The 26,402-nt window shown below is 34.3% G+C and overlaps 1 protein-coding gene across 1 annotated transcript in view; it reads right to left on the bottom strand.

The window, feature by feature from the left end:
* Positions 1 to 26,402, bottom strand: part of GPR137C (G protein-coupled receptor 137C) — a 52,293-nt gene that overhangs the window by 7,738 nt on the left and 18,153 nt on the right. Inside the window, exons 2-3 of the mRNA XM_024118412.1 lie at positions 14,183 to 14,226; positions 12,394 to 12,622 (exon numbers count right to left, since the gene is read on the bottom strand). Of these exons, the coding sequence (XP_023974180.1) occupies positions 12,394 to 12,622; positions 14,183 to 14,226 (273 nt within the window). The remainder of the gene's footprint in view (positions 1 to 12,393; positions 12,623 to 14,182; positions 14,227 to 26,402) is intronic.

Raw genomic sequence — 26,402 nt, 5'->3', positions numbered from 1 at the left:
TTGGTATTTTATCTTTAATTAATTTTGTTATGTTGTATTTTTTAAAAATTTGTCCATTTCATCTAAGTTGTCAAATTTATCCACAAGGAGTTGCTCATAATATTCCCTCATTTTTCTTTTAAGGTCTATAACATCTATTGTGATTGTCCCTCTTTTATTCATGGTATTGGCAATTTGTATTTTCACTCTGCCTTTTTTGGTACATCAAATTTGTTGATCTATTAGAAGAATTAACTTTCGGCTTTAATTTCTCTATAGTTTACTTTCTGTTTCATTGATTTCTATTTTTATCTTTATTATTTCAGTCCTTCTACTTACTTTGGGTTTACTTAAAAACAAAACACAAAAAACTTTTTCATAGTTTCCCCCAGTTGTTTCTAAGGTGAAACCTTAGGTCACTGATTTTATATCTTTCTCCTTTTCTAATATAGCACTTAAAGCTGTATTTTTCTCTTCAAGCATTATTTTAGCTGCATCCCACAAATATTGGTATATTGTTTTTCACTATTCTTCAGTTTGAAATATTTTCTAATTTCCCTTGTGATTTCTTCTTTTTCCCATGGGTTATTTGTAATTAAGTTGCATAATTTCTAAATATTTGGATTTTTAAGAAGATATGTTGTTATTGATACTTAATTGCATTGTGGCCAGACTACATTCTTTAATTCCAGTCCTTTTCATTCTTTGATTGATACCTGTCTTATGGTCCACTGTATGGTTTATTTTGATGACCATTTCCATGATCAACTGAAAAGAATGTATATTCTCCAGTTATTGGGAGTCAGTTGGCTCAGGGGTGTTGATAGTGTTGTTCAGATTTTCTATGTCTACTGATTTTCTCTTTTATCAACTTCTGAGTATGGGGCATTAAAATCTCCAACTATGATTGTAGAGATTTTTTTCCCCTTTTTTTCTTACTATTTGGTAAGTCTTTTTTCCCCTCTTTATTCCTACTATTTGGCTTCATGTACACATTTATGATTTTTATGTCTTTCTGATGAAATGTACCTCTTTATATTTGGTAATATTCTTTGCTTACCTTTTTATATCTGGTAATACCCTTTGTCTTGAAGTCTCTTTTATCTGATATTAAAGTGCCTTCTAATACTTACTGAATGAATAGTACATTAGTTTCCATCTAATTATTTTTAACTTATATCTGTCTTTATATTTATTTAAAGTGCATTCCAGAAGCCAGAGTATAGATGGGTCTTGGTTTTTTAGAAATTCATTTTGACAGTCTCTACATTTTAACAGGAGTGTTTACTCCATTAACATTTAATATAATTAGTGATATGTTTAGATTTAGGTCTTACATTTTACTATTTGCTTTCTGTTTGCCCTTCTTGTGCTTTGCTCTTGACATTGTTTATTTGTTGTTCCTCTATCCATCATTTTCTGCATTCTTGTGGGTTAATTGAATATTTTTTAGAACTCCATTTTAATTTATCTATTGAACTTTTAACTATACTTTTCTATTTCTTTGTTTTCTTTTGTTTTGCTTTTTGCCTTAAGTGGTTGTTCTAGGGCAACAGTTCTTAAAGTGTGGTCCAGGGACCTTAAAGATCAAAATCAAAATGATTAAAAAAAAGAGTACTAAGATGTTATTTGCCTATTATATTCTCATTCTCTTTTGTATATACAGCAGAGTTTCCCAGTGGCTCTATGATATGTGATGGTGTCAACAATCTGTGTACATGTGTGTTCTTGTGTTTTCTAGATTCCTGATATAATAGAATTAGGGTATAAATATATGCATTTTCAGAGATTAACTCAGCTTGTTTTCTGTACCTTTACTGGGTTCTTGTTAGTTCTCTTTGGTTATACATGCTATATCTGATAAAACCTCATTATTACCAAACAAGTAGTTATTTTAAAATCCTAAAATTTTCCTTGTATCTACATGGCAGCACAACAGGAATAGGTACAATTTACAGATTTGTTTTATAATATTTAAGAATTTTTTTAAACACTTAAAATTTTTTAAATTTAATATTAAACTATTTTAGAAATTAATCATTTTACTCTAAGATGAAAAATTTATAATTTTTTTCATATTTAAGAATGGATTATTGGCTGAGGATTGGGGACTTATTGTTTCATTGGTACAAAGTTTCAGTATGGGATGATGAAGATGTTTTGGAGATGGACAGTGGTGATGGTTGCACAACAGTGTGAATGTACTTAATGCCCCTGAACTGTACATTTAAAAATGATTAAAATGGTAAATTTTATGTTATGTATATTTTGTCACAATAAAAAATATTTTTCTCTACATACAGCTTCTTTGTTTACCTCTAAGATGCTGAGAAAGATGAAAGTGTTAGAATTCTCTGGTTCAATGAAGAAAGAAATCTACACCAAAGTAATCGGGTGAAACTGATTTCTTGTTTTGTTTTATCAAATGAAGTGCAATGAAAAATAACTTTCAATAGGTTTTATAAACGTTAATAATTTACCTTATTGTGTCTGCTGTGACAGAACATTATGTCCAAGTTAAGCTGCAGCATCATTTTGAGACCAATCATTCAGAGTTTAAAGCAAAAGGAATTGAAATCTTAAACGCAGGTGTGGTGAGCACTTTAAACACCACAAATTGTTTTTATTACTTTCCAAACTAGAAATTAAAAAGCCCCTCAGGCATTTCACAGGCTAAATTACTATATTGCATTGGCTGGCGAAGCACTCATAGTAGCTGAGAGACTAGTAAAGCCTTGTACAGTTAATATTGCTGAATGCCTGCTGGATGAAAAGTCCATAAAAGAAATTATGGCATTGTCATTTTCCAAGATAGAAATTCACTGATTCAAAGATTTAGCTGAAAACATAGTGATTTAATGTCTTGTCAATAGACTTGTATTTTTGCCTTACAAATATATTAATCTGATATAGAAGGACTAATTTTGTTTATATTCATCAATTATATTCATAATTTTTTTAATATTCAAAATTCATTCATCATTTTGTTTATATTCATTCAGTAGCAACTAATCATCCAAGAGGGCATTCTTTTATGTCAATGCCTGAGAAGAAACAAAAGTAGTACTGAAATATTCAAAGTGTTGAAAATTCTTCTGATTGTTTATCCTGGGCCAATTGTACTGATAATCTCACTAATGGTACAAAAGCAATGGTGGGTAAAACTTTTGGTCTTAGCACAAATCAATGCAGTGTCACCAAACTGTATTGTATTCTTCACTACTATGCACTCCCAGTTAAAAAAGAAAGCTTCACTTAAGAATCTCCTTGATGAAGGGACTTCCCTGGTGGTACAGCGGTTGAGAACCCACCTGCCAATGCAGGGGACACGGGTTCGATCCCTGTTCCAGGAAGATCCCACATGCCGCAGAACAACTAGGCCTGTGAGCCACAACTACTGAAGCCCGCTCACCCTAGAGCCCGTGCGCTGCAACTACTGAGCCCAAGTGCTGCAACTACTGAAGCCTGTGTGCCTAGATCCCGTGCACCGCAGCAAGAGAAGCCACTGCAATGAGAAGCCTGTGCACTGCAACAAAGAGTTGCCCCTGCTCTCTGCAACTAGAGAAAGCCCACGTGCAGCAATGAAGACCCAATGCAGACAAAAAAAAAAAAGAAAGAAAAAAAGAATATCATTGATGAAGCAGTGAAAATATTTACTAAATATTGACCCTAGAGTACGTGTCTATTTAATATTCTGTGTGATGAAATAAGACACGCACTTAAAGAAATTCTGCTGCATCCTGAAGCATAGTAGTTGTCTTGAGGAGAAGCACTTATGTGATTACTTGACTTGTGAGCTGAACTAACCACTTTTTTCATGAAATCCCATTTTCTACTTAACAGACAGCTATGGCAGACAAACAATGGTTACTCAGACTTGGTTAACAGGCATATATTTTTTGAAAAATAAATGAAATGAGCCTGTCATGTCAAAGAAAACATCTGACAGTATTTATGGCCAATGATGAAATATGAACTTTCAAGTGAAAATCAGAATTTTTGAAAACTTGTAAGCATTTGTATCCACTGTAAGACTGGCAGCTTCCCAAAACTTAAATACTTTTCTGAGATTGCTGGTGATATTAACAAATGTGATTTAGGTTATTGTCTAATGAAATGTATCAACATTTTGAAGATCTGTGACCACTCTTTTCTAATGATCAATGCATGATGTTACAAACTCATTCAAAGTGCAAGATAGACCAATGGAGAGTACAGAAAGTTCACTAATATCATTTTAGATTCCACACGGCAACTAACCTTTAAGAAACCTCCACTTCAGAGTTTTGGTGTAGTATTAAAGAAGAATATCCACAATTATCTGAAAAGGCTATTAAAATTCTCCTCCATTTTCCAACTACATATATTTGTGAGGATGGATTTTCTTCATATACTTCAACCTAAACAACATATCACAACAGATTGAATGCAGAAGCAGACATGAAAATCCAGCTGTCTTCTATTATGTCAGACATTAAAGAGATTTGCAAAATGTATAACAATGTCAATCTTCTCACTATTTATTTTTGTTTTGGAAAATATAATTATTTAGCATAAAATATTATTCATGTTAACATATAATGGATTTATTATTGGCATTTTAAATGAATAAATGAATATTTTTAAAATTTCTCATTTTTTTTTCTAAAATGTATATATAGGTAGATATAATCTACATAAACAAAAGCTCTTTGGGGTCCTCAATAATTCTTAGGAGTGTAATGGGATCTTGAGACCAAAAAGTTTGAGAAGCACTGCTCTAGGGATTATAATATATATCCTTAACTTTTCACAGTCTAAGCAATAGTTAATATCATACCACTTGATGTAAAATGTAAGAATTGCAACCATATAGGCCCTGTCCTTGATGCTATAGTGCTATAGTTGTTATATACACTATATAGAGAATTATGTATTATATCTACATATGTAAGCCTCACATTATGTTATAATTTTTACTTTGCACAGTCACATTTATTTTAAAGAAATTAAGAAATTATATTTACCCACATATTTATTATTTCTTGTGTTCTTCATTCCTTCCTGAAGAGCTAAAATCCAAGCCGATTTTATTTCCCATCAGTCTGTAGAATTTTCTTAGCATTTCTTGTAGTATAGGTCTGTTGGTAATGAACCCTCTTAGTTTTCTTTTATCTGCAGATTTTTTTATTTCTTCATCATTCTTTATGAATATTTTCACTTGATGTAGACTTCAGAGTTGACAGCATTTTTCTTTCAGCATTTCAAAGATATTGTTTCCAAGTTTTCTGGCTCCATTATATCTGATGAGAAGTGAGTGATCATTTGAATCAATGTTCCCTTATGTATATGTCATTTTTCTTTGCTCTCAAAATTTTCTTTTTCTTTTTGGTTTTAAGCACTTTGAGTACAATGAACTTAGGTAAGATTTTCTATATATTTATCCTGATTGGGCTTAGTTGAGCTTCATGAAACTATAAATTTATGTCTTTCATCAAAACTGGAAAATTTAGGTCATATTTCTTCAAATATTTTTTTCGCAATCTCATTTTCTCCCTCTTTTCCTTTGGGAATTCCAATTATACATAATTTGGCCCTGAGGCTCTGTTCATTTTATTATCATCTTTACCCCCAATATCCTCTGTTCTTCAGATTGGATAATTTCTGTTGATTTAAGTTCACTGACTCTTCTTTCATCTCCAATCTGCTTCTAAGCACAACTAGTGACTACTTAAATATTGTATTTTTTAATTCTAAAATTTCTGGTAGCTTTTAAAAATAGTTTCTATTTCTCTGAGATTTCTTATTTATTCATTCATTCAAGTATATTTTCCTTCACATCCTTGAGCATATTATAAAATCTTTGTCTGATAAATCCAACATCTGGGTCATCTGTGGGGGACTGCCACCAATGATTGCTTTTCGAGTTTTGATTTTTGTTCTTGAGTATGAGTTAAATTTTTCCTGTTTCTTCATGTATCTAGAGACCTTGGATTGTGTTTTGGATATTATAAGTGCCATGTTTTAGAGTCTGGATGCTGTTATAGTCCTCTAAAAAGTATTGATTTTTCTTTTTTTCCCTTAAATTTTTTTTTTTTTTTTTTTTTAGCAAATAATTAACCTGGCTAAACTCAAATCCCAAACTATCTCCCATGAATGGATAGCAGCTGAAATCTCAGTTCAATTTCTTTATCCTTAACTGTGCTGCTGCTTGGAGTATATCCTGCACATGCTTAGTTCAGGTATCAGATAAAAATTTGGCAGAGTTTATAATCAGAATTTGGGGCTTCCTCTATCTGGCTATCTTCTTCCCGAGATTTCCCACTCACTTTCCATCTGGAATAGTTTCTTGAATTTTGTCCTACGATTCTTCAAGCAAGTAAAATAGCAGGTTTCTCTTCAAGTTTTGGCTGCCCCATGGATGGGACTTTCCCTCAGGCTAGAAGCTGTAAAAAATAGGAAACTCACTCAGTGTCGGTTCCTTCTTCTAAGGGGTTGCTCTCCAGTGCCTTCAGTGCTTTCTATATTTTGTCCAGAATTTATCTTTGCTTTCTGTAGAAGGTTGGGTCCAATGGAAGCTACTCAGCCAATACCAGAAGTAGAACCCTGCACATAGTTTTTGAATTCATCTCACAAATGCTACTTCCATTTTGAAATTAGAATGCCAAACTAAGCATCAAAAATAAGAAAATAAGGTCGTCTCAATTAGTAAATTTTAAAATGTATTTTGAAAATTACAAGGCCTAAAACAGTCTCAAAAAGAGTTTCACGGTGCTAAGACACAATGAAATTAGATCTCTGGCTCCTATGACCCTACCATTAGAGAATAGATGGCTTTTAGTGGATGGACCTTATGACCATGGAAAAATAAAAAATTCTGAAAATGCTGGCTGGTCTAGTAAAAGAGTCTAGAAGTATAAGGGAAAGCTACTTGAGCTTAGGAGTAGATAAAAGATATAAACCCAGGGTTGTAAGCAGCGATTTTTCAAATGGGACAAGTGCATGGAGGGTTGGCTCAGCAACAGAATAGAACAGAATAGGAAATAAGGCTTGGGGTATAAGAACTGGAGTAATGAAAGCAGTAAATTAAAGAAGTACCACAGCTTAAGATAGATAAAGAAAATCCCAGTGACTCAGGAGAGAAATTATAACAGAAGGTGGCAATCATTCCTATTACAGAGGATGATGCAGCCTCTATTTTTTTTTTAACCACCATCCTCACCAAATTCTGGTGAAGTCATATTTCAGGGTGGTGGAAGTGAGACACTATTGGCATTTTAGCCTATTTCTTTAATTATGGCCTAAATTACCATACACTCCTTCTTTAGTCTTATAGGATCAGCTGGTCTGCATGAAAGATCAGAAATGTAGTTTAGCTGAATGTTATTGTGTCTCTGCAAGATGCTAATGATGCCTCCCATCCTAATACATTAATTAATATGGCTCAAGGATTGAGTGAACATGGGACAGAAAGGTTTACATAGTAATTAAAACTGTTAGACATTCGGGAGAGAGAGAGAAAATGCATTATTTGTAAATGGCTAACTGGGCAGGGAGATAAGGTGACCTTGAGTCAGATAATGATTCCTTTTACACTCTTATCCAGGTATAAAATTGTATGTGTCCTTGACCAGAGATGTAAGGCTGAAAGCTTAACTTTTATTCCCACCCCACCTTTGAGTGGTCTTTCATGTAGATAATTCCAACTTGCCATTATAGGGACTAAGCATCTACCATCGGTTTATACCTTTTTGTGCCAATCAGTTATTTTTTCCATTAAAAATGATATGTCTCCTATATTCTTATAAATATGCTTATTTTTTCTAAAATGGAAAGGAATATTAGAATAAAAATAATTTTATTGTATGCATTTTAATGTTAAAAGTTATAATTCTGAAAAGTAAATACCTTCAAATATACCACAGAAATCATACAAATAAAGGCAAAGCAAACAGCAATAAAAAAACCTTAGGGCTTCCCTGGTGGCGCAGTGGTTGAGAGTCCGCCTGCCGATGCAGGGGACACGGGTTCGTGCCCCGGTCCGGGAAGATCCCACATGCCGCAGAGCGGCTGGGCCCGTGAGCCATGGCCGCTGAGCCTGCGCGCCCGGAGCCTGTGCTCCGCAACGGGAGAGGCCACAACAGTGAGAGGCCCGCGTACCGCAAAAAATACAACAAAAAAACCCCCCAAAACCCAAAAACCTTAATGGGAGAAAAGGATCAATACCAACAAACAATCATATTAATTAATATAAACTATTTGTTTACCCTATAAAGAGTCTGTAAAAAAAGAAACTCTATAATATTTTGTTTAAAGTTAATGAGACACACTTGAAATGTCAGCAATAGACAAAAACTTAAAAGCTAATATCAAGAAAAGAAAAAAAAATAAAAAGGCCATTACATAATTTAAACAATACATGTTCCAAAAATTTCTAAGAAAAATGAGTTAAACAATGAAATGTAATCTATCAGAGACTTCAACCCTTACAAAATCTGTGTGGGATGGGATATAAATAGAGTCAAATAAAATTACAATAAATTATTTAAAAGAGAGATCCTGTTCTTCAGTAATCCTTATCCTTTTACACTGTTCCTTTTGAGAATTTGATTACATATATAGGATCTGTCTCCAGATACAATTTGCCAACAATTTCAGGTATTCAAGAACTTCCTGAAGCTACATTACCATCCCTTAGTACACATTAGGATAATAATGGCTAACATTTGTAAGTTAGCTCATTCCCAAGTGCGAGGTATTATACTAAACACTTTATATGCATTTTAATTTAATTCTTATAACACCTTTATAAGGTAGGTACTACTTTTACCCTCAAACAACCTATGAGATCAATACTGTCATTATTTCCATTTTACAGATCGAGTGACACTTAGATGTACTGTTACTTGTGCAATGTCATACAGCCAATGAGTAGATCCTTATCTCTCTGATCCCAGGTTTCCAGCTCTTAATCACTATGATATACTGTCTCTCACTAAGGTCTTTTCATATTAATTAAAAAAAATCAATATACCTGAAAAAGAGATATAAACATATCCCAAAGTATATCCAATCCCATTTTTTATTTATATCACCCTCATTGCAAAAGAGAATTTGAAATAGTTACAGAGATACACACAGAATAAAAAATAAACATAGGAATGTGCGAGGGTGGTGTAAGAAAGTGAGATGAAACTAGAGGTAGACCCAGAACCAAAAATGAGTATCATAAGGTCATCTACGATTGATATAAAGGTGAGTCACATATTTGCCTCTGAACAACATAGTAGCCAGGGAAAAGAAGAATTTAATCAATAATGTTTTACCTAGTACTGAATTGGAGGAAAAGATCTTTTCTAGGGAACATTAATTGTATGGACAATATCCTTAACAACATAATACAGTAGAGACTTTAAGATAAATGTTTCTTACAAGAATTTCGTACATATTTCTTGACGTAGGCCAAAGCATAATGTCACATTATATGTTGGGAAAGACAATTCTATCCAGGGCACAATGCAGTCTCAGAATACAACTCTGTAATGAACTGGATTGGGCAGAGGAGAAGATATGGAATAGACAGGGAAATGGACAGACTGTACATCCTTCAGGTAATTTTTCCAGCAATTAAGCCTTTGAATTTAACAGTTGATAGTAAATTTTTTCTAACAAGAACCTGGAGTACAGAAATTCTACATTGTTTAGTAGGTCACATTCGTATGCATGGACAATCAAGCAGAGGGTAAAACTGATAATTTCTTATGGAGGTTGGGGGGCCTGAAGAGGACAGATATCTGAATTTTAGACTTTCCACCAAAGGGAGTGTAGAGATAGTATCTATATATATGTAGAGATAATGTGTAATTCGCACTGATGTGTAAATATGTAGTATTTGAGACATGGCTGGAATCCAAACGGAAAATTTTCTGTGTTTTTGTTAAATAAGAATGTTGCTATAATATAACGATATTATGGAAAGCTGCCAAGGCAGTACTTGAGAAAACATATTGCTCTTAATACCTTTATTAGTTTACAAAATAATAAATTAAGTATCTATATAAGAACATAGATATGGAACAAAGTAACAAAAATTAAAAAATGAAAGAGCAGAAATAAACTATTCAAATTGACAACAACTAATATTTAAAACGCAAGTTAGAGTTGCTACTTTGAAAAAGAACCAAATCAAAGCACTGTTCTAGTTGCTAAAAGAATAAAATTAAATTTAAAAGATTCAGATAGAGAGTTATTTCTAAATTTTATTCTGGAGATGGAGGAGAAGGGACCAAATTGAGGTCATAAAAAGGGGTAACATTAGAGTTATGCCTTTAAAGTTGGGTAAGATAAGGACAAACAGGAATAGAGCACTGGGAGGGAAAAACATTCCTGGAAGATGAAATGGCCTAAGGATATACAGACAGGGAAGCATACTGTGTGCCATTTAGAAATAAGGTAGGTAAGATTGGTTGAGACAAATCATGGAGGATCTCATTATCACCAAATATGTAGAAGAAGGAGGGAAGAATAAAGAGAAAAACAGACTGAAGTCTGAACTTTAAGGAAACTCTCTGAGAGGTAGCAAGAAACAAGGTCAGTTTGAAAGTGGAGGATATAAATGCTCAACAGACATTTGTTGATTGAATAAAAGAAATGGCCATGACTATATGTTGTTATAGAAGTCAAAACACAAAAATGAGCCTAGTGATTTTACAAAGAGAATGTGAAAGCAAGATGACATAATATTTGAATAAAGAAGTTTATAACCTAATTAGGAAGACCAAGAACTACAGAACATATAATACAAATAATCTAATATCTCATATTATATTTACCTTTATAGGTATGTATTTGAACATGTTTCTCTGTAGCGTTCCTAGATAATTCTGAATCCATGTAGATTTTAAATTTAATACCTTTCATAAATAGAGAGGGAAAGGTATTTGAAATAATTCTGGAGGAGTTATCAGATGAACTTCCCTCCTGAGACTGGCAACTTAACTCTATTCAGAGAATTTTCTATATCAGAGTGAGTAAAACCAAACTTAGAAAGTTGCTAGGTATTCAGAAAAGAAGCTCTTTAAATTCAACCACATCTGTGTATGCTTTATCACTAGACAACAAGAGGTATGGATTCTATGGTGATGTTATCACACTATGAAAAGATGCTGTTGCTACACCAAAAGGTTATGCACCACAACAACAGTGAGTGTATTATTCTTAACACTGAAACTGAAGCCAGAGTTAGCTAAAATATTTAACTTTTAGGAAGTAAAGGTTTAGAAGTTGAATAAAATAATTTTCCGGGTGAGATTAATGGGTTGAAAGTAAGTCTGTCTGTCTATCTGTCTCTCTCTCTCTCCTCTATTTCTATTTTTATTTCTATATTTATATTTCTACTGATATATGTTTAAAAAATAAAGGTAACATCTCTACGTAAACTTAAAGGACAAGTTAATTACCATGCATTTAATTAACTTTAGTAGGATTATATTAAGGATAATAACAATATAGAAGTCTAAAAATATTTCAGAAGACTGTTCTGTTTAAGACACTATCTTGTTTATCTTCAGTGAATAGGCAATGATGCCACATTAAAGCAAGCTTGTATGTATACATAAGCCCAACAAGCCCAATACCACTCTGGAAGCATAGATGAGGAACTAAGCCTGTGATGGGCTATGAGCCAATATCCATACATCTATACCCCACATCCAATGCCATACATACACTGGGACACTGATTCATCACTCAACCACATTGTCAATCAACAACAGTAGAAACATTCATGGTTTTCTGTTAATAGGTTAACACTGGCTTTTGTTTACTGACCCAAAGTATAAGGAAAGGGAGAAGCAAGGCATTTATAAATTTAGTTACATGACTAGCTGTTTCAAATGTCATAGGGACTTCATATTATGGGGTGAAGTAACATTTTCTAAACCTTTATACAAAAAAACATCCCTGTACCAATATGACATTTTAACATTGCTAACCCAAATATGAATAGACATGATGCGGTAAATTTGTTTAATGGCAATACTGTCACACTTACTGATGAAACCTTAAGTTGTTAGTATGGCTTTGTATATTAGACTATTTGTGATACATTCGTATAAATTCTGGTTTATATCATTTAATTAGCCTCCATTGTAGAGGATATAAGTCATAGAAAATACAATATGCTCAAAAAATAAATAAATAAATAAAAAAGAAAATACAATATGCTCATGATGAGCTTTTTTTAAAAAAACATTGTTTAGTAAGGGCTAAGTTTTGAATACCTTTTAATTTCTTGTGATCATTCTTTCATGCTCAAAAATGTACCTGACATTCAGAATGCTTTCTAAAGAATTATAAAATTTCCATTAAAATATGGTTCATAGGATGAAGATTTGAAGTTAGATTTTCAAGTATAAATTTAAGAAATATACTTACCTTTGATTCGAGGTAGACATTTGCTGATGACATTTTTGTAATTTTGCATATGTAACTAACTAAAGAGATGGCACAAAGAATGAACAGGCTATCATTAATTAATGCTCGAACAAACACAGTCCATTTCAACTGATTTTCTGGGACATCTCCGTGGACTAGCATTGCACAAGTCAAGTTCACCACTAAAAAGAGAAGGCTTGCCAATATAAAGCCCAAATGCAACAGAATTCTGAAAGAAAAAAAATGAGTTTATTAGATGTAAAGTTTATTAGTTTATTAGATGTTTATAAAACTAATGAGAAATTAAACTTAATACTGAATTAGTGTGTACTTACTTTAAGTACAATAATTCCTTCAAACTGCTTGTAATTTAATTTAATACAAATTTAATAGTTACTCAGAGTTACTTGGGATATTTTTACCATTATGAAATTAGTATCTAAGCCATTTAAAAATGGCATGAGATTCTAAAGCACTCATTTAAAAATAATCTCATGTGGACTTGAATTCAGTTGTTTCTACCAGGAAGAATAATATTGGACTATTTTAACCTTAATTCAAGTAATCCTGAATTTTTCATTTTTGTAACTGCTGAGCACATTTTCATTGACCTTTCCATTCTAAGAATTATCAGGTTTTTATAATTTGCTTGGAAAATTAATATACAGTATATAAATTTAAATTGATCATTAATATTAACTTAAAGAGGTAAGGGAAATGTGTTTTAAACAATGTTCAGTTTTATGAACATCTGATTATCTATAGCAAACATTTCTTTCAAACAAGACTAAAGAGGAACATAGGGACAATATACGTAGAGTTTCACACACTCATCAATACCTCATCTTCTTATAAAGTTGCATATTTACTATGCATACAGAACTACTCCCAAAGTAAAATGCTTAACCACTTCCCCCTAAGAAAAACTGGACCACCTCTAATTTTTAAACTCTTCAGGTAAGGTGTGGCTGTCTGTATCAAATAGCTGGAACAGCTTCCTGTATGAAAGTAATCCTAGTTCAAATACATTTATACCCCAAGTTAACATGATCTAGAAATTTATTTGCCATTCTAATATCTTCCATTTTGGTCACTTTCAATAGTGGGGATCATAAAATGTTGTTTGCCTTTGGGAGTAATTTACACAAGGAAAAATTGAAGGTAATGTGTAATCTGTAACAAGCAATCTTTATTAAGTATACATGCAAAGTACAAAGATTTTCGTTTGAGAAGTTTAGATCTTAATATTCTCTCAGATTAAATAATAAAAATAATAATTGTATACTTTGAAACCCAAAATGGACCTTGAAATTATCCATGCATCCAGGGGATTATAGTAGTTTAGGAAACAAAGCACCAAGAGGTTAGATGAGTTGCATAGCTGGCAAGTTTGTGGGAGAACTGGTCTGAAACCCAACGCTTCTGATTCCCAGGTTTAGCAATCTCATTTGTGAGGTGAATCAGTACTGAAATATTACTTATTTCATGGAACTGTACTATATATTCTTACTCTAAACAGCATAATCTATCTTGAGTATTTGTGGACCCTATGAAACAGTACTAAAACATCTGACATCTGAAGTGGGCCAGTGACAGAGCAGCAAAAAAAGGTGTTTGGCAGCAATACTGCTGAAGGGGAAAGACCAGATTACTCAATTCACTTCCTATGAACTAATCTAACTACTTGATCTTCTATAAAACTGCTAAGGCATCCTCAACTGCAAAGCCCTTCTACCTTGAGAAGTGTACTGTGAAAAAAAATATAGATCTTGCTACTCATGAAACTTACTTGTGTTTGTCAAGTTCAGTTGCACATCTGACTTTACATATAACCTATAAAGAGAGTACAGAAAGAAAGTTTTGAATACACGTGTAATATAGTATTCTTAAATTTGTTTTGATTTTGTGTTTCAAAGTGATACAACAAATAATAATAGATAGCAAGTAAAACTCAAAAGTTGACAGTTGAACTACGCTGAAGAAAAAATAGGCAGATTTCCAAAGGTTTAATACAATAAATTAATAACTTTCTATGGTATAATCTTAAATTTCTATATTTTTAAACAGAATTAATTCAGTTTAAACATTTATTGAACTTATTTTTTACATTGGAGTATAGCTGATTAACAGTGTTGTGTTAGTTTCAGGTGTACAGCAAAGTGATTCAGTTATACATATACATGTATCTCTTCTTTTTCAAATTCTTTTCCCATTTAGATTATTACAGAATATCAATCAGAGTTCCCTGTGCTATACAGTAGGTCCTTGTTGGTTATCCATTTTAAATATAGCAGTGTGTACATGTCAATCCCAAACTCCCTAACTATCCCTCCCTGCTGCCCTTCCCCTTGGTAACCATAAGTTCATTCTCTAAGTCTGTGAGTCTGTTTCTGTTTTGCAAATAAGCCAGACAATGGGCAGGATGGCTTGCCACCTATTCTAAACTTCATTATATCACTCATGTTTTGTCTTAAAATGGAACAACTTACTTAAATATGAATACGGGTGAGTGTTATCCCAATATTATTTACCCCTAAGATGAAATAAAATAGTAAAAAGAAAGGGAAAAAAATGAACACAAAGATGAGATCATATTTAGTAAACTTACTTTCTTCATAAAGCCTTGCAAAAGGCAGGTCCTTAAATATTTGATGAATAAAGTTAAGCAGGTAGGTTAAGTAGAATTTGAAATAAACATGGTAACTTCTGAAAACATACTGTGGAAGGTCTCAATTCCTAACTGGTGAATATGGACTTTATTATTTAGATAATGGGAAGATATGGAGGGTTTTTATGTAAGCACTCCAAATCACAGAATTTCATTAATCTGGCATCAACATAAGGCAACTGCAGAGAAACTTCAGACTAGAAGTAGAAAGACTAATTACAAGACTACTGAAATAGAGTATGAACTTTGAGCAGAGGGTGGGGGGTCCTGGAAAGAAAGAGGCAAGTACAGAACATTATAAAGGAAAACAGTATAAGTACTCAATAACTTACTGATTCCATTCAAACAGTTACTGAGCACACACTATGAAGGGTACCATGGATTCATACATACAGTAACTGTTTCTGCCCTCAAGGAGCTCACTATATGGAAGAAAGAGATAAACCAATTATTTTGAAACATTATGTCATCAATGCAAAAGATGCTAGCACAACAGCTAACAAGGGGGATAGGCTAATTCAGTGCAGGAAATGGTGAGAGGTAGAAAGAGGAGAGACTGTGTAAAGGGTCAGGCAGGCAGGACTTAGAGAAGTCACATTTGAGTCAAGTTATGAAGGATAAATAAGTGTTACACAGGTAAAGGCTCAGGCAAAGATAGCAGCCTGTGCGTCTATTCATATCTATTGTATTTTGGTTAACAAGCTAGATGTGATAGAGGATTCTAAAATACTACCCTATTAATCTCAAATTGTACCACCTAAATCATCCTCAGATACATCTGTTTTCTTTGTCTTTACCACTATATAGCCTTTTTTTTTTTTTTTTGCGGTACGCGGGCCTCTCACTGTCGTGGCCTCTCCCGTTGCGGGGCACAGGCTCCGGACGCGCAGGCTCAGCGGCCATGGCTCACGGGCCCAGCCGCTCCGCGGCATGTGGGATCCTCCCGGACCGGGGCACGAAGCCGTGTCCCCTGCATCGGCAGGCGGACTCTCAACCACTGCACCACCAGGGAAGCCCTATATAGCCTTTTAATTAGTCTCTCTGCTTCCACTCTTAACTCCATCTGTATCTTTAGAAGATAACTATTCATTTTGCTATTTGTCCTTTATTCTCGCCTCTCTACATGTTTTATTTTTACCTAAAAGTTGTACTAAAATATATAGGACATAAAACTACAATTTAACCAGTTTTTAAGTGTACAGTTTCATTTCACTGAGTACATTCACATTGTTGTGCAACCATCACCACCATCCATCTCCAAAACTTTTTCATCCTCCCAAATTGAAACTCTGTATCCATCTAACAATAACTCCACATTCCTCTCCCCTCCAGCCTCTGGCAACCACCATTCTAATTTCTATGAATTTGGCTACTCTAGGTACCTCATATAAGGGAAATTATACAATATTTGTCCTTTTGTGACTGTCTTACTTCACTCAGCATAATGTCTTCAAGGTTCATCCATGACATCACACATGTAGATGTGTCAGAATTTCCTTCCTTTTAAGGCTGAATAATATTCCATTTTATGTATATATCAAATTTTGTTTAAACATTCATCCACTGATGATCACCTGATCAGCTTCTACCTTTTGGATACTCTGAATAACGCTGCTATAAACATGTCCTATACGTGAACATGTTCTATATATGATTTAAAAAACCATTTGAGATTAAGATGCATATATGATGACCCTTTACCTCTAAATATTTCAATGTATACTTCCTTAAAAAAGAAATTCTCTTATATAACCAGTATGATTATAAAAATCATAAAATTGATACTGATAAAATACTATTATCTAATCTGCAGACCTTACTCAGATTTTGCCATTTGGTCCCCAAAATGCCATTTATGGGAGGGAAAAGTCCAAGATTATACATTACACATAGATTTCATGTATACTTAATCCCTTAATTGTCATTTTTCCCCTTTGTCTTTCATGATATTCAGTTTTAAAGAGTTCAGACTAGTGATTTTGTAGAATGCTTCTCACTGGGTTTATCAGATGTTTCCTCATGATTAGATTCAGAATTTGCATTTTGGTAGGAATACCACAGAAATGATGGTGCTGCATTCTTCTCAGTGCATTATATCATGAGGTTCATGATGTTGATTTGTCCCATTACTGTAGGGTTAACTTTGATCATTGGTTAAGATGGTATCTACCAGGTTTCTCCACGGTTAAGTTACTGTTTTTCCCACTGTAATGAGTATCATGTGGAGAGGTATTCAGAGACTAGTAAATATTTTTTATTCGTCAAACCTCCACATGCTAGTTTTAGCATCTATCAATCATTCTTGCCTGAATAAATTATTATTATGATGGAACACCTTCTTTTAAAAAAGTAAATCTGATTATACTATTCCGGGAAAAAGCCCATACTCCTTTGATACAGAAAAGGTCTTTTATCACCTACTTCTACCTTCCCATCATTATATCCTTTTATCTCCATCTTCAATCTTATGGTCTGCTCATTCTGAATTATTTACAACTTTCAAATAAGGGGTTTAATTTCACATCTCTGTGCCTCTGTACATGTCTTTACTTTACCTGAAATATGATTTCATGGTCATAGAGCAAATTCCAACTCATCCTTCAATACCTCACTCTATGCCATTTTTATGTTGTCACCTTAAGTGCCTTAGGAAGAGGGAAACCACTCTGTATCCCTGCATTACAAATCATACTTTATGGCATTTATTTACATTTTTATTCCCCTCTTAAGAGAGACCGTAACTTACTCATATGTATAGCCCCAGTGGCCAGCATGATACCTGGTTCACAGTAGGTTCAGAAAATGTTTGAATAAATGAGCGGTGAATTTAGGTCAAAGCAAGTACTTTGGCATGTTGTTGTGGTGTGGGTGAGTATGGGAATACAGCACAAGCAGAAACTGAAGGGAAAGCAGTCGTCCAGTCACGGAGACCTCATACAAAAATGTCAAGGGATTAGACCTTAACTCCCACGAACTCTGTAATATGATTTTATGCTCAGGTGATTTCTTAGGTGACAGTGTAGACAATGGATTAGAATGGCATAAAGAATTCCAGTTAAAAGACTGTTGCATTTGAGTGAGTCCACGCAATCTCATTCTCAGATTTTGAATCTAAAGAACTGATAGAATGAAAGTCCCACTGACAACAATTTTTAAAAGTCAGGTCATAGAATTGATCCTTAGTTTTAAAATTTATTATATATAGGCAGAAATAGAGATGGCAGGTGAGTTTTGGAATATAAGAAGTAAATCACAACCACCCACAGAGGTGACAGCTGCAACTCAAAGTAGAATGTATTTGGGGGAGCAAATGTAGAATGAGAAATCAACCTGTGATATGTTCACATTTAATAGTGAAAATGAAAAAGCCCAAAAAGGGAAGAAAAGAGAGATGAGCAAAGGACACAGACTTAAGAATCAGACTAGACAGCAGTGGAGTAGTTTAGAGGTGAAAGGAAGAAAGTTCAGCCATTGCTAAATTCTGCAAAAAGTCAAGAATAATTAAGAAACAACCATTTGATTGAGGTATCTTGAAGAGAATAGTTTTCAGTGGAATGACAGGAAAAAGTGCAAGGAAGTAAGATGACAAAGGCGGTGAGCACAGACTATATGAGATATATTTGAAGATAGGAGATAAGAAAAGGAAAATTTGTATTGGAAATCATGTATTGGAATATTGCAGGTTTCTGCATGCCAGGTTTTCTACTATGCAAGGGGTTTGCACAGCAAACATCCTTGAAAATTAGAGATAGTGTCTACCTTAGGGTCAGAGGGAAGATCTGTCTCCTGACTGGTATGATATACAGAACATTTCCCTCCCTGGAGATATTCCAGGGGAGTAAAGTCTTCCTCTCTCTCCTTGGTGAAGATTGGCTTACATTCCAGAATAAAGATAAGGTCTGTCTGTCTTCCTCATTTGGGGGTTTCTCTTCTGTAACACACCTTGCTGCAGACACAGGTAACATCTGGCTCTCACTCTGTTGCCTTACAGGAATTGGGCTTGGGCGCTTGATTCAAAACATTGCTTTGCTTGCTTTTTGTTTTTTTGCCATGAGTAATAAATGGTCTTTTTCTCTGACCCATGGGTCTTCTGTTTTCTGTTGGTATATGTATTATAAAACTGTGGCAGGCTAACCTGTCAGCTTTCAAGTAGGGTAAAATCTCAGACTTTCACAGTTTCTGATTTAATAATCTGCTGATCAAAGATGAACTAGAGGGGGTGAAATGGTAAATGGAGGAGAGTGGGAGTGAGGAAAGGAGAGTTCAATTGCTAAAGAAGGCTCTAGGTGAGGCAGGTCATCCCTGAAAAGTAAAACACATACTATTGAGTCAAGAGGTTAGAAAAGATAGTTGAAGAAAATCTTGGAGGTCTGCACAGAAAATATAAAATAATCTACAAACCTCTCTTTGCTAGAATAAGAAGTGGGGATGTAGCATAGACACAACATTTTGATGTAGAGAAGATGGATGAGAGAATTTGGCAGATGGATTCTATTCTTTTCTAGTAAAGTAGGAGGCAAGGTCATATCCTGAGAAGGGATGTTAGATTTAAGCCCTTGAAATATGGAAAACATTTGGAACACATGAATAGAAGGGCTATAAAAGATTACATTGAGAAGCAGAGAGGTCCAGTTAAAGTCAGACAGTTGACAGTATACGTGGTCAGTAGGGGTTCCTAATTTGAAAATTGAAACACTCTAACAGAAAAAAAAAGATGCCATTATAAAAAGTTCAAATAACTACATTGCATTTTTCAAGCAAAAATTTAGAACTATTTAGACACGTGGAACTATTGTAGAGAAAGAAAAAGTGGGTGAGTGAACCACATCGGCACAGCAAATTCAAGGGATGAGGAATACTAGACTGACCATAGGTTCTAAACGCAAATGACATTAAAAAGAAGCTAATGGAGTGGGGAAACAAAAGGGGTAAAGTGAGTAAAGGTTAGGATGAGGGTAAAAAACATATAAAGGGATGAATTCCAGATGTATAAGGGGAAAGAGAAGAAACTGGTTGGAAAGAATTGCTTCATTTTCAAGAGTTGATCTAAGGTGTGGTCATGCTGTTGAGTAGCTCAAATAGAAGTGGAGGGTTTTAGAGCTCTGAGAAGCCACTAAATTGAGAGACATTGGATGCATTATCAATATGGGCTTTGAAGAACATCTATAGATGTTCAAGAGACAGGGCCAGGAGAAAGAAAGTGATGATTCATCCAGGAAAGTGGAAGTTATTATTATAGCCAGTGATGACCTAATCAGATGGCATGGGTTTAAGAGAGATGATGATGGTATAACATCAGGAGTACTGGGAAACATAAAACAGGCTGACTGTTCTTCCCACAAATTGAGATGGGGTGTTTACAAAGGGTTGTCTGGAAAAAGCTAGATTTCAGTGAAGGCATTTAAAAGGTTCAAATGAAGAAGAGAATGGGGACAGGGTAGAAAGTGTAATCTACAAGGTCATGGGATGGGATAAATAATGGGTGTGAGAGGGTGTTGAGCTGAACAAGGAAAGAATTAAAGGTCAGCAGTGGTCCCAGATTTGCAGAATGTTACAATGCATCATATAAACACAACCAGGTGCTTCAATCACATTGAGATTATAATAAAGTTAAAAATGATGACCTGATATTAGTAGATTCCAAGTGTTTTGTAGAATATAGCTAACAGGACATGATGCTAGGTAAACAAAATTAATATAAAAAATGTCAAGCAATTATCATTTGTTAAGATGTTAAGACAGTGAATGATAGTTCATGAAGCACAGTAAACATGTACTTTATGTAGATTTCCAGAAGTTTAGAATGGTAGATAGCATACATGAAAATGATTTGCTGATGCCAATTTATGTCAGAGGGGCCATATCTTTCCAGGTCTTTCTTAGTATCAGAAAAACTGAATAAATGGGCCATTTTATTTTATTTTTAATTAAACATTTAAAAAAATTGAAGTATATTTGATTATATTAGTTTCAGGTGTACAACATAGTGATTCAAAAATTTTTTGTAAATTATCCTCCATTTAAAGTTATTATAAAATATTGGCCATATTCCCTGTGTTGTATAATATATCCTTGCAATTTATGTACTGTGTACATAGTAGTCTGTACTTCTTAATACCCCTATCTTAATACCCCCTCTTCCTTCTCTCCCCGGTAACCACTAGTTTGTTCTCTATATCCGTAGGTCTGTTTCTGTTTTGTTATATTCATTCACTTATTTTTTAGATTCCACATACAAATGATAACATACGGGATGTCTTTCTCTGTCTGACTTATTTTACTGAGCATAATACCCTCCAAGTACATCCATGTTGTTGCAAATGGTACAATTTCATCCTATTTTTATGGCTGAGTAGTACTTCATTGTATGTGTATACCACATCTTCTTTATCCGTTTATCTGTTGATGGACACTTAGGTTGTTTACATATTTTGGCTATTGTAAATGATGCTGCTATGAACATTGGGGTGCATGTATCTTTTTGAATTAGTGTTTTCACTTTCTTCAGATATAAACCCAAGAGTGGAATTGCTTGATCATATGGTAGCTTTATCTTTAGTTTTTGAGGAAACTCCATACTGTTTTCCATAGTGGTTGCACCAATTTACACTCCCACCAACAGTGTATGAGGGTTCCCTTTTCTCCACATCCTCACCAACATTTATTTGTGGTCTGATGATAGCCATTCTGACAGGTGTGAGGTGATATTTCAATGTGGTTTTGATTTGCATTTCTCTGATGATTAGTGCCTGTTGGCCATCTATATGTCTTCTATGGAAAAATCTGTTTAGGTCTTCTGCCCATATTTTAATCAGGTTGTTTGTTTTTATTGATGTTGAGTTGAATGAGCTGTTTCTATGTTTTGGATATTAACCCCTTATTGGTCATATCTTCAGATACTTTCTCCCATTCAGTAGATTGTCTTTTTGTTTTGTTGATGGTTTCCTTTGCTATACAAAAGCTTTTATGTTTGATTGGGTCCCGTTTGTTTATTTTTTTGTTTGTTTTCTTTGCCTTAGATCCAAAAAATATTGCTATGATTCAGGTTAAAGAGTGTTCTGCCTATGTTTTCTTCTAGGAGTTTTATGGCTTCTGGTCTTTAATCCGTTTTGAATTTATTTTTGTATAAGGTCTGAGAATATGTTCTAATTTCATTCTTTTACATGTAGCTGTTCATTTTTCCCACACCACTTATTGAAGAGACTTGTCTTTTCCCCATTGTATATTCTTGGCTCTTTTGTCCTAGATTAATTGACCATAAGTGCATGGGTTTATTTCTGGGCTGTTTATTCTGTTCCATTCATCTGTGAGTCTGTTTTTGTGCCAGTGATAGACTGTTTTGATGACTTAGCTTTGTAGTATAGTCTGAAGGCAGGAGCATATCTCCAGCTCTGTTCTTCTTTCTCAAGATTACTTTGGCTATTTGAGGTCTTTTGCATTTCCAAACAAATTTTAGAACTTAAATGGGCTATTTTAGGAGGATATTATTCTTTATTCTAAAATTATGAACAATTATATGGGTTGATGGATATCAAATGTTTTTCATCATATAACCTACCTTTTTCCCTATGTACAAACTAGTAGTCCCTAATTTAGAAAATATAAGTTTATAATTTTTGAATTAATGAAGATTTAAAACACTTATCACTAGCAAACTTATTTTAAAATATTTAACCTATTTATGAGTGATCTGAAATGATTGTTATTTTATAATTCAGACTCTCATCTTTTGTCTCCCTATTTAGTTCTTCAAGTAAAGGGAAGAAAGATGAGAGTATGATAAATATATTTTATTTGTGAATGTTATCTAATATAAGTTTAGTTAATACAGGTATCCCAAGATTTGAGGAAGAGTCACCATGGAGCTATATATCATTTACTGTCCCCCATGGCATTCAGACCCATGCTGCTTAGAGACAGTAGATACTGAAATACCTATAGAATGGGTGCTTTTCTATGCAATTTCTTTTTGTCAAGTCAATTTGAAATAGAAACTTTATTGGAGAACATATCTATATAAACTTTGGAATTGATGCAAAAATAAATTGGGGTGAACAAAGTCTCTTCCCCATTCTGAATAGATAGGCATATATTTCCAACTATGTAGATTTCTTTCACAGAAGCATTTTCCTTAGTTTCCATCTCAATTTAATTAGTTTAGTTTACTCTCCTTAGTTTCCTATGGAGAGTAGTGCACCATTCTCAAGCTTACTATTGCTAGTGCTGCATATTAAAAAAATGAAGCTTTTATATGCCTTAGCTATGAGTAGCCAGACTTTTCTCAGATGTTCTTTCAATGCCTATCCTATACTTCATTTTTTAAAAACTCCTTTTTAAAAATCTTCTAAATATTTTTTCTTTACAGCAGCCTCTTCTTTCTAGGATACAGAGGATACAATCTCTTTTTGTCACTCTCTTAGGATACTAACATCTTTTTTTAAATTTAAAGTTTCTTCTCTTTGCTTAGTCTGTTTTCTCTCAAGTTGCTTAAAATGATTTTATACAATTAAAGTGGGGTCTTTTGATTTACAATATAATAAAATTCCAGGTTAATACTGAAGATACATGTCTAATTGTTCTCACCTGAAACTCCACAATAGCAAAGGGATTTTCTTAAAAGATATAAACCCATAAGTGTGAGTAGAATGGGAAAGGATACAATAACAAAGTGTTGGAAGCTAGAAAGCAGATGGATATGTGTGCAGAAAAGAGTTAATATAGTATGCCTGAGACTGCTATCCTTAGAAAAGCCTGCTTGTAAGGCTGGTACTTGGCTGGCATTTGGGAACTTGGATTTTTGGGAAGATTCTCACCATTCCCTAAATTATAAATGTATTTCATTGTGCCTAAGCTTTTTGTGCAAACAATATGGTTTATACACAACACCTGCTTTCCTTATGGAAGTCTGGAATTTTGGTGTTGGGCAAAGAGTGCTTGCATGACTAAGCCCCAATAAAAAACTTTGGCACTGAATTTCTAATGAGCTTCCTTGGTAAGTAACATTTCACATGTTGTCACAACTCATTATGGAAGGAATGTGGCCCTACTGGGAGAGGACTCTTGGAAGCTTATTCCTGGTTTCCTCTGGACCTTACTCCATGTGTCGTTTCCCTTTGCTGATTTTACCCTATCCATGAACTGTAACCATAACAACTGTAAGTCCTTCTAGCGAATCACTGAGGCTGAGGGTGGTCTTAGGGATCATCAACAAAATGTGATGAATCCCAAGTCAGTAGTGAGGAGGACTGAGAACCAGCCTGATAAATATTTCAGAATCTTCAAAAGGTTCAGGAACCAAGAGAACCAAGTACCACTGGAACTGAGAGGTGGAAGCGGCTAAAACAGGGGTAGATAAAAGCTGTTTAAGAGCAGTTAGATCCCTAAATCTCTTTCCCTAGTCCATGCCTGAAATGCCACTTATTCATTCTGCCAGATATCTGAGTGTTTATTCTCTGAAGAGGCTATTCTGGCCTGGAGTGAGAGTTAGATGGCAGGCACAGTTGATAGTTTGGGACCATTCCAAAAAACAGGGAGATTAGTAATGAACACCAAGTAAAGGGATTCTCCCATGCCCAAACCCTCTTCCCCGACTAGGTTCTCAAAGTGTTGTAAACTACACCTTCATTCTCTGAAGGATTAGAATACTTTTCCCCCAGAGAAATCTGAGTGGCCCAAGAGGAAAGACCTAAGTATACCAGCATCATAGGTTCCATAACAAATCGTCCAGCCAGATCACCTAGTGTGTACATGCCTCACCCACATGCTTAGAGCTTCCACTCTTAATTATGAACAGACAGCCAAGGATAACCAGATAGCTCAAAAGTTTTCAATGAAAGATAGAGATCACAACAAACTAATAGAAAAAAGAAAACTATAAAGAAAAAACTAAACAAACAATGTTTTAATTAATAGAATCAGAGAGATAAAATATTGCACTCATGAAACAAAAACAAGATGCTGTTAATAAAAAAAAATTCAGAGGAAAAAAAAGAGCTTATAGAAATTAAACAAGCTAGTAGAAATTAAAATGTCAAGAGAAGGGCTAGAAGTTGGGGGAATCTCCCTAAAAAAAGTAGAGACAAAAGACAGATGAAAAATAGGACAGAAGAGGTAAGAAAAAGATCTGCTTGGATGTCCAACATCCAAATGTTAGGAGCTCCAGAAGGAGAGAACAGAAACAAAGGAGGGGAGAAAATCAATGAAAAATTCAAGAATGTTTCCCCAAACTAAAGGATACATGTGACTAAATTAAAAGCGCATGTTCAATGCCCAGCAGAATGGATAGAAAACAGATCCATGTGAAGAGACATCATTTCAGAACACTAGGGTCAAAGAAAAATCTAATAGTTTTCAGTAAAGAAAAAAACAATTCACATAGAAAGGATCAAGAATCAGAATGGCTTTCAAGCTTCAATAACAACACTGCAAGTGGAGCAACACCTTAAAAATCCTCAGGGAAAATTATCTCCAACCTAGAATTCTATAAACTATCAATCAAATATGACAGTTGAGCAAAAAATATTTGACATGAAAAGCCCCCAGAAATTGCTCACCAAGCACCCTTTCTCAAGAAGGCTCTAGAGGATTACTTCACTGAAAAGTATGCAGCAAAGGATTAACTCAGCAGGCCTGAGTTGTCTAAACCCTGCACATTACACAGAAAGATCTGGCTCTTGCCTAGCCCTTGGAAGACATTTCCGAATCCTTGGAATATCTTGCCTGATAAGAATGTCTTTGTTTACCTGGGGCCTTGGGCCATACCAAATAATTTATGCTAACAATGTGATTTATGGTGGCCATGTGACCACCATAATAATTTATGCTAACATGTGATTAATGTGACCCAGGCCATTTGGTATCATTTTGACCTTTGAAGAGGTTGGAGACTGAGTAATTAAAGTCTGCCAGGGAGATGCTCCATGCCTATCTGACTGATCCCCAATAAAAAACCTGGACAGCATGTCTTAGGTGAGCTCTCCTGGTTGGCAATACTTCATAGGTGTTGTCACATATTGTTGCTAGGAGAATAAGCACTGTCCGTAAGACTCTGCTGGGATAGGACAACTGGAAACTTGTCCCAGTTTCTCCTGGACTAAGAGAAACCTTAGAGATTTAATTCAATAACTTAATTTTATAAATAAAGCTGCGCTTTAGAGATTAAGTGGATTGTCTAGGAATACACAGGAAATTGAAAGGATTAAAACCCAGGTGTCCTGACTCCTAATTCAAGGCTCATAGGGATCCTGGTTTTCTTTGATACATTTGTACATTTAGATCTTTGATGGTACATAGTTCAAGTTAATTCCTTCATTTTTAGGGAGACAAATACTGCTTTATTAAT

This window comes from Physeter macrocephalus, chromosome 11 (assembly GCF_002837175.3).
Source record: "Physeter macrocephalus isolate SW-GA chromosome 11, ASM283717v5, whole genome shotgun sequence".
NCBI lineage: Eukaryota > Metazoa > Chordata > Mammalia > Artiodactyla > Physeteridae > Physeter > Physeter macrocephalus.
The sequence above is the reverse complement of the archived record's forward strand: the minus strand, read 5'-3'. Positions and strand labels throughout refer to the sequence as shown.